The sequence below is a fragment of the Bufo gargarizans genome, chromosome 6 (genome assembly GCF_014858855.1).
Source record: "Bufo gargarizans isolate SCDJY-AF-19 chromosome 6, ASM1485885v1, whole genome shotgun sequence".
Lineage (NCBI taxonomy): Eukaryota > Metazoa > Chordata > Amphibia > Anura > Bufonidae > Bufo > Bufo gargarizans.
Window position 1 is genome coordinate 290,832,132 of NC_058085.1, and position 10,176 is coordinate 290,842,307.

The 10,176-nt window shown below is 43.2% G+C and overlaps 1 protein-coding gene across 1 annotated transcript in view; it reads left to right on the forward strand.

Moving 5' to 3' along the window:
• Window positions 1-9,858, forward strand: part of TMEM52B (transmembrane protein 52B) — a 29,122-nt gene extending 19,264 nt beyond the window's left edge. Inside the window, exon 6 of the mRNA XM_044300208.1 lies at window positions 8,502-9,858. Coding sequence (XP_044156143.1) covers window positions 8,502-8,716 — 215 coding nt within the window. The 3' untranslated portion in view covers window positions 8,717-9,858. The remainder of the gene's footprint in view (window positions 1-8,501) is intronic.
• Window positions 9,859-10,176: the final 318 nt, after the last annotated feature.

Sequence of the window (10,176 nt, forward strand, 5' to 3'; positions counted from 1 at the left end):
GTGAAGCCTGATTCTCTGCTATGGGACCTCTCTCCAATTGATATTGGTTAATTTTTATTTATTTTTATTTTTATTCATTTCCCTATCCACATTTGTTTGCAGGGGATTTACCTACATGTTGCTGCCTTTTGCAGCCTTTTAGCTCTTTCCTGGGCTGTTTTACAGCCTTTTTAGTGCCAAAAAGTTTGGGTCCCCATTGACTTCAATGGGGTTCGGTTTCCGGACGAAGTTCGGATCGGGTTCGGATCCCGAACCCGAACATTTCCGGGAAGTTCGGCCGAACTTCTCGAACCCGAACATCCAGGTGTCCGCTCAACTCTATACAGGGCCCGTTTTAGACAAAATGTGGCCCTGGGCAAAAGTAAAAGTGGGGCTCCAAATTTTGAAGTATTGCACTATCCATCATATTCAGTTAATTAAATAAAATATATGATGGTTGCTAGGAAATGTAGATTGTTATTCTTCAGGGTTTTTTTTTCATGTGCATGAAAAACTCATCACAACTGATAGCATCCGTGTGAAAAAAAACGGAAAGACCGAAAGACAAAACTGACTGTACTTGTGTACAAAACCATCAGCTTTTCCTGAACAGATCTGGACACAATCCATATCGTTTGTATATATAAGGTCTTAGGGCTCTTTTTTTTGTGCAGTGATGTGTAGGGCTTTTTTTGTATACCATTTGAGAGTGTGTATGCCTTTTTGATCAATTTTTATTCAATTTTTTTGGGAGGTAAAGTGACCAATAAACAGCAAATTGCCCATTTTATTTTTTTTTCATTCGCGGTGTAGGATTTTTTTCATGTCGTTTGCGGTGCAGGATAAATTATTTTATACATTAATACAGGGTGGACCATTTATATGGATACACATTAATAAAATGGAAATGGTTGGTGATATTGACTTCCTATTTGTGGCACATTAGTATATGTGAGGAGGGAAACTTTTCAAGATGGGTGGTGACCATGGTGGCCATTTTGAAGTTGGACATTTTGAATCCAACTTTTGTTTTTTCAATAGGAGGAAGGTCATGTGACACATCAAACTTATTGGGAATTTCACAAGAAAAACAATGGTGTGCTTGATTTTAACGCAACTTTATTCTTTCATGAGTTATTTACACGTTTCTGACCACTTATAAAATGTGTTCAATGTGCTGCCCATTGTGTTGGATTGTCAATGCATCCAACACAATGGGCAGCACATTGAACACATTTTATAAGTGGTCAGAAACTTGTAAATAACTCATGAAAGAATAAAGTTACGTTAAAACAAAGCACACCATTGTTTTTCTTGACCTGGCGTGAGCTGGGAAAAGTCGCATATTGCGCCACAATCTGTGCCAGGAATACGCCTACTATAGGCGTATTTCTGGTTGGTAAATGACTGCCCCATGTTCCTATGGAGCCCTGCCAGACACAGAAGTCTGAGGGTGCCATAGCAACCTAGCAGCTCCTGCGATCACATCGTGGAGAGCCATTTGGTTACCGGACTGCAGCGCTCCCAGAATTTGGCTGTTTAGATGCTGTGGTCACAATTGACCACAGTATCTAAGAGGTTAACAGTCTGTGAACAGACTCTGCTACCAGGTGTTTGTTGTATAAAACAGCAGGCGCTCCATGGTTATGACGCCGGCTCAGCTCCTGAGCGGGTGCCATCTTCAAAGAACTGACAACTGCCGTTAGGGTGGCCAGAGGTCCGGTTTTAGGCTGGACAGTACGGCTTTCAGACTCTCTGTCCTCCGTCCAGCGCAGGGACTGGACGGACGTCCTTTTGAACAGCTCACTCTCACTGTGCTGTCTGGCCGTGAGCTGCAGGGGGAACCAGGGATGGTCCCCGCCCCCAACACTCATATCTGCACGATCCCCTGAAGACACTGGGTGTCCAGCGAAACATGTCGGGATGCAGGGCGTATGAGTGTGTGTGTGTTTTTCGGCTCAGTGGTAGTGAGGGAGCTCCCTAACAGGAGTTAATATACAGCTAGTATACAGTAGGCGACAAGAGGAGGATACTTTCAAAACAAATACAGGCTGAAACCAATATTGGCATCAAAAGCTGTGAAGTAACAGCAATAATACTGTTATATTAAAAAAGACGGAGCGACCCACACCCACTGATAGTTTTAATCTGTTTGTGTACAGTTAGGTTTCAAAAATAAAGATTTTTAAAAGTAAATAACAAATAAAAGTAAAGTTTTTGATATAATCAACAGCACAGGATTAATAGACGTATATATGGGTCCGGTTGGACCACCTGTTAGCTTGCTAAACGTCGACATGTGCTGTGAGGTTGTCTACAGTCAGGTCCATAAATATTGGGACATCAACACAATGCTAACATTTTTGGCTCTATACACCAGTACAATGGATTTGAAATGAAACGAAGAAGATGTCCTTTAACTGCAGACTGTCAGCTTTAATTTGAGGGTAATTACATCCAAATCAGGTGAACGGTGTAGGAATTACAACAGTTAGCATATGCGCCTTCCACTTGTTAAGGGACCAAAAGTAATGGGACAGAATAATAATCATAAATCAAACTTTCACTTTTTAATACTTGGTTGCAAATCCTTTGCAGTCAATTACAGCCTGAAGTATGGAATGCATAGACATCACCAGACACGGTTTCATCCCTGGTGATGCTCTGCCAGGCCTCTGCTGCAACTGTCTTCAGTTCCTGCTTGTTCTTGGGGCATTTTCCATTCAGTTTTGCCTTCAGCAAGTGAAATGCATGCTCAATCGGATTCCAGTCAGGTGATGACTCGGCCATTGCATAACATTCCACTTCTTTCCCTTAAAAAACTCTTTGGTTGCTTTTGCAGTATGCTTTGGGTCATTGTCCATCTGCACTGTGAAGTGACGTCCAATGACTTCTGAAGCATTTGGCTGAATATATGAGCAGATAATAATGCCTGAAACACTTCAGAATTCATCCTGCTGCTTTTGTCAGCAGTCACATCATCAATAAATACAAGAGAACCAGTTCCATTGGCAGCCATACATCCCCACGCCATGACACTACCACCACCATGCTTCACTGATGAAGTAGTATGCTTAGGATCATGAGCAGTTCTTTTCCTTCTCCATACTCTTCTCTTCCCATCACTCTGGTACAAGTTGATCTTGGGCCCATCTGTCCATAGGATGTTGTTCCAGAAGTGTGACGGCTTTTTTAGATGGCGTTTGAAAAAACTCTAATCTGGCCTTCCTGTTTTTGAGGCTCACCAATAGTTTACATCTTGTGGTGAACCCTCTGTATTCACTCTGGTGAAGTCTTCTCTTGATTGTTGACTTTGACACACATACACCTACCCCCTGAAGAGTGTTCTTGATCTGGCCAACTGTTGTGAAGGGTGTTTCCTTCACCAGGGAAAGAATTCTTCGGTCATCCACCACAGTTGTTTTCCGTGGTCTTCTGGGTCTTTTGGTGTTGCTGAGCTCACCGGTGCGATCCTTCTGTTTAAGAATGTTCCAAACAGCTGTGTTGGCCATGCCTAATGTATTTGCTATCTCTCTGATGGGTTTGTTGTGTTTTTTCAGCCTAATCATGGCTTGCTTCACTGATAGTGACAGCCCTTTGCATCTCATCTTGAGAGTTGACAGCAACATATTCAAAACGCAAATAGCACACTTGAAATTAACTTTGGACCTTTTATCTGCTTATTGTAATTGGGATAATGAGGGAATAACACACACCTGGCCATGGAACAGCTGAGAAGCCAATTGTCACTTTACTTCTGGTCCCTTTATAAGTGGGAGGCAGATATGCAAACTGTTGTAATTCCTAGACGTTCACCTGATTTGGATGTAAATACCCTCAAATTAAAGCTGTCCGTCTGCAGGTAAAGTACATCTTGTTTGTTTCATTTCCAATCCATTGTGGTGGTGTATAGAGCCAAAAATGTTAGAATTGTGTCGATGTCCCAATATTTATGGACCCGGCTGTATATTTATAGTTGCAGGGGGAACGTCACCTTCCCTCCCACCACTGCAGCTGACCTGAGGTTCATTTTACTTACATTTTTTAAATCCGAGCCGGCTACTGAGTGGGAGGGAACGTGACCTAACTGGATCAGGGCGTGGCTTAGCTGAGCCAGGGGACGAGGTTTTACAGTCTGTAATTTGAGGTTGGCCTGAGTGGCCACCCTAACTTCCGTACATATGGGGTTAACGGCAGCTACATATATGTTTTTCTTAGGGCAGCTAGGCCAATGTATATATTGATTTATTTAAAAACAAAATTGATACCTGCCCCACGGTGCTTCAGTACACATTCTTGCCCCTCAGTTCCTCCTGCACTGCTGCTCGGCACTTGACTCCTGTTTCTCAACTTCTCCTGACATGATGCTGCGAGTTTGGTTAGGTAGGTGATGCTGTGAGTGTGTCCAGGAGTGCAGTCCCAGACAGATATGGTTGGGCTGTGGTGATCCTGTCATGCACTGCCTCTGATCTGACTCTACTGGCTCCTCTGAGAGAACACTGAGGCTTAGCAGAGAACTTGAGGAAGCTGACACCGTACTCGGCGCTCTGCTGCCGCTCCACTCGCTACCTATCCTTGGGCCCTGCTCACATGCGGCCCGCTCGTTCTCTTCCGTATTTAGCGGCTGGGCCAGCAGCTGAATGGCACAGTTGTGTGGTGGTGACTGTGGAGTGAGCATATGTACAGTACAGACCAAAAGTTTGGACACACCTTCTCATTCAAAGAGTTTTCTTTATTTTTATGACTATGAAAATTGTAGATTCACACTGAAGGCATCAAAACTATGAATTAACACATGTGGAATTATATACATAACAAAAAAGTGTGAAAAAACTGAAAATATGTCATATTCTAGGTTCTTCAAAGTAGCCACCTTTTGCTTTGATTACTGCTTTGCACACTCTTGGCATTCTCTTGATGAGCTTCAAGAGGTAGTCATCTGAAATGGTTTTCTCTTCACAGGTGTAACCTGTCAGGTTTAATGAGTGGGATTTCTTGCCTTATAAATGGGGTTGGGACCATCAGTTGCGTTGTGGAGAAGTCAGGTGGATACACAGCTGATAGTCGTACTGAATAGACTGTTAGAATTTGTATTATGGCAAGAAAAAAGCAGCTAAGTAAAGAAAAACGAGTGGCCATCATTACTTTAAGAAATGAAGGTCAGTCATTCCGAAAAATTGGGAAAACTTTGAAAGTGTCCCCAAGTGCAGTCACAAAAACCATCAAGCGCTACAAAGAAACTGGCTCACATGCGGACCGCCCCAGGAAAGGAAGACCAAGAGTCACCTCTGCTGCATAGGATAAAATCATCCGAGTCACCTGCCTCAGAAATCGCAGGTTAACAGCAGCTCAGATTAGAGACCAGGTCAATGCCACACAGAGTTCTAGCAGCAGACACATCTCTAGAACAGCTGTTAAGAGGAGACTGTGTGAATCAGGCCTTCATGGTAGAATATCTGCTAGGAAACCACTGCTAAGGACAGGCAACAAGCAGAAGAGACTTGTTTGGGCTAAAGAACACAAGGAATGTACATTAGACCGGTGGAAATCTGTGCTTTGGTCTGATGAGTCCAAATTTGAGATCTTTGGTTCCAAGCACCGTGTCTTTGTGCGACGCAGAAAAGGTGAACGGATGGACTCTACATGCCTGGTTCCCACCGTGAAGCATGGAGGAGGAGGTGTGATGGTGTGGGGTGCTTTGCTGGTGACACTGTTGGGGATTTATTCAAAATTGAAGGCATACTGAACCAGCATGGCTACCACAGCATCTTGCAGCGGCATGCTATTCCATCCGGTTTGCGTTTAGTTGGACCATCATTTATTTTTCAACAGGACAATGACCCCAAACACACCTCCAGGCTGTGTAAGGGATATTTGACCATGAAGGAGAGTGATGGGGTGCTGCGCCAGATGACCTGGCCTCCACAGTCACCGGACCTGAACCCAATCGAGATGGTTTGGGGTGAGCTGGACCGCAGAGTGAAGGCAAAAGGGCCAACAAGTGCTAAGCATCTCTGGGAACTCCTTCAAGACTGTTGGAAGACCATTTCAGGTGACTACCTCTTGAAGCTCATCAAAAGAATGCCAAGAGTGTGCAAAGCAGTAATCAAAGCAAAAGGTGGCTACTTTGAAGAACCTAGAATATGACATATTTTCAGTTGTTTCACACTTTTTTGTTATGTATATAATTCCAGATGTGTTAATTCATAGTTTTGATGCCTTCAGTGTGAATCTACAATTTTCATAGTCATGAAAATAAAGAAAACTCTTTGAATGAGAAGGTGTGTCCAAACTTTTGGTCTGTACTGTATGTATGCACATACACACCGTATTTTTGGACTATAAGACACAATGTAGCCGACTGTTGGCCCAACAGCTGCCTGCACAGCGCGGCCTGTGATGTACACTTGCCGGCAATGTAAATTGCAGTGCGGTGTCGGGCTACAGTCCGACATGTACATGATGGCAACAGGTGATGCTTCCCAACCTGGCTGGCACTGCTGCTGCTGAAGGGAGAACGTGCCCCATGCGCAGAAGGGAGACAATGAGCAGCGCTGGAGGATCGCCGGCTTCCTGTCTGTGCCGTGCTGCTGTTGGAGGGAGACAGAAGGCGTTGCTCTGGAGCTGGAGGGAGACAGGGCAGTGCAGGCCTTCCTCTTCTATTGTGCCTGATTTTTCCTCTTCCAAAACATAGGTGCGTCTTATGGTCCGGTGTGTCTTATTGTAAAAAATAAATAAATAAAAAAAATCCGGTATATGCAGCACAGTGGCTTAGTGGCTAGCACAGGTGCCTTGCAGCACTGAGGTCCTAGGTTCGAATCTGACCAAGGACAACATCTGCATGGAGTTAGTATGTTCTCTTCGTGTTTGCGTGGCTTTCCTCCCACACTTCAAAACATACTGATAGGGAACTTAGATTGTGAGCCCCACTGAGGAAGGTTTGATGCCAATGACTGTAAAGGGCTGCAGAAAATAGTAGCGTTATATATGTGCTTAATATACTGTATATATATTTTTTTCTTTTATTCAGAAATTATAACATAATAATTAATATGGGATGTTTCTTTCCTGTTATGTTCGTACAGTAAAAAACTGTTGGAGAAGTTGGAGTTTCTGATGACAACATACACTTCTATAGGCACAACTCTGTTCTTCAGAACTAAATAAATGGGTGTACAGATACATACAAAATAATTTTGTTTCCTTCCTTATTGCCAAACCTCTTTAAGGGTTTATCTGTCAGCAGATTTGTACCTATGAAAACTGTGCTGCACCCTCTGCACTTTGATTGACAGGGTCAGGAAGTAAAAATGTTTTAACTACCTAGCCCTGCCAAGTAAAGTAGAGAGGGAATGGTAGTTGCAGAGAGAGCTGAGCCACTAGGTGTAACAGCAACGCCCCCGTTGCTCCTATAGGCTCATTTACATATATTAAAACATCATTTTTCTCAGCAATGCGGACACATATGAACATGGGACCAACACAGATGTCTTCAGCTGCTGAGCATGCATCCAACAGGTCAGCCAGTCTCATGGGTACAAATCTGCTGACAGATGCCCCTTAAGGGGTATTGCAGGATTTTGATATTGATGATAAGATCTGGCACCCTGCAACCCCACCAATCAACTAATACCTTGTGGCTCCAGCACTGGTAGTCTGTGCTGAAATCACACAGCTGCATCCACTGTCTAGTCGCCGGAGCCTGTAAATGCAGCGCTGTTCCCATTCACTTCAATAGGAGCAGCATTGCAGTTACCAGCTCCGTTAACTACAAAATGGATGGAGCTGTGTAGTTCTGGTGCTAACTTCAGGCACAAGAGCTACAAGTTAACAGCTGGTCAGTGGAGGTAAAGGTTCAGACCCTCTGTCTGATATAGTTAGGCTATCCTGAGAATAGGCCATCAATATCAAAGTCCTGGAATACCCCTTAAGTTGCAGGAGATATGGAAGCAGGAGTCCCCCTGGACTGCAAACATTTTGTTCTGGACTTTTCACAAGGTAGTGAGGTGGCCCATTATAGAAATACCTATTCTTGTCCGCAAAACAGACAAGAATAGGACATGTTCTATTTTTTTATTTTTTTTGCAGGGCCACGGAACGGAGCAACGGATGGGGACAGCACACAGAATGCTGCGCATCTTTTGCGGCCCCATTGAAGTGAATGGTACTCCATCCGAGCTGCAAAAAATGCGGCCCAGATGCTGACCCAAACAACGCTCGTGTGCATGGGGCCTAATATTGTAAAACTGCTGTGTATTTTCAGTGTGAATTGCAAGCTTTTAGAGAGAGAAAGATACAAAAGTAATGGGTCAGTAATTCAGTTATTTTCTCATAGGCTTGGACTTCTTATAAATGCCTGGCTTCGTCATCTTAAATAGAAATCTATACGCAGTTTTTTGGCAGGAACTTCTATAAAAAAAAAAATACAGAAGCACAATTCAAATCCCATTGATTGTAACATGATAAATGCATAATGTTCTTTCCTGAACTCTTAAGTCAATGTTCTATTCTTCTCCTAACAGCTCTTCAGTCAGTGCTTGGCCCGGCTGCCCGGAGGATATTCGCTGTGTCTCACTCCCATGGTCCTCCACCTCAGTTCCATTCTACTGGACCGGAGACCCCACCATGTTATGAGGAGGCCCTGCGCATGAGTAGATTCACCGTCGCCCAGAGCACTCACAAACTTCCCTCTCTTGCCCCAGTTCCAGAAGAAAGGAATGAAATCCCTATACCATAGCAAATGGACAATACATAAGGATGACCCTTATACCTCACACACCAACAGTCGCTCACTACAAATAGAAAAAATACATTGAAGATTTTGGCACTTCAGTCTAGATTGTTTGCAATATATTATTAGTAACTTTCTGTCAGTCAGTTTGTCAGTAGCAACATATTGACGGTTTCCAGGTGACAACCGAATATTTTTTCACAGCTCATCAAGATTATATTTCAAGCATTTTATATCTGATTGGGGCATGTTCTATAATAGTCAAAGGGCATTATCATAATTACCTTTGATCAAATTTAAGGACTCTCATGAAACACCTTGCAAAATACATTTCTTTCAACAGGCTGCATTCCACAAGACAACCACTGGGTGGCCACACAGAGTACATTGCAGCAACAATAGTTTACCATTATACTCAGATAAACATCACATTTTTTGCTAATGTAGTCCGTCATATTAATAATAAAACTTCAGATATTATACATAGAAGAATTATCCTCTTTTCTTTTCTATTTTAAAAGGAGCATGTGGAAAATTGTATCTGCAGTGGCCAGGTTTGGGGTGGCCCCAATGCTATACTGGGTACCCTGGACACTTTCAGTTGCCACCACATGTTGCTGCCCTCCAGAAGGGATGGTAAGGTGTGGTGCACCCCAATGGGAAATAAGTCTAGAGTGTCAGGGTCTGCAGTTAACCAGAGTGTTTCTTTACTGACGGAACTCAAGTGCAAAACAACACAGGCTGGCTTTTCCAGTATCCTCTCGGGCAAAATAAGGTGTTGTGCTGAGGAAAGACTGAGCTAGCTGTCCCTCTCTCTCAGAAGGCTTGTAGCCTGGCCAAAGTATTGTGGCCCAGAGTCTATGACTCAGCATCCTAATCTCAACATCTTCTTCTGGTCAATCTTGCAGCTGATAGAGTCTCTCTTATTGAAAACGGGTCCCTATTTATAGAAATCTCTGACTGCTCTACTGATATGCAGTTTCTAGCTGAACTATAATTTTTTAGTGGAAGGGGTGGAGTGGAGAAGCACATTTCTGTCTATCATAGACTTGTATAGAGCTTCAATGCAAGTCTATGGGAATGAATAAGCAGGTTTTCCAGACATAAATAACAAAGCTAGACCAGACAGTCAGAAGGTCAGTGTGCCTGCTTCCCCCCCCCCCCCCTCCTCCAAAATGTTGCATAGGTCAAAAAGTCTCTCAGTATTAGCTGGCTGTGCATTAACCCTTTCCAGGGTGCAGATATAGTTTAATAATAGTGCAAATGAACATAATATATTAAAAGGAACATATAACATATAGTTTGACAATATAAAACAGTATAATTGCACACAACAGCATACATCACAGTGCAAGTTACCCTTTCAAAGTGCAATAAAGTAGGGAGTTGATGGCTTTGCATAGTAGCAGTAAGATCAAATATCCATAGTCAAAAGTAGCCTTCTCCAGGGCACTACATATTAAAGG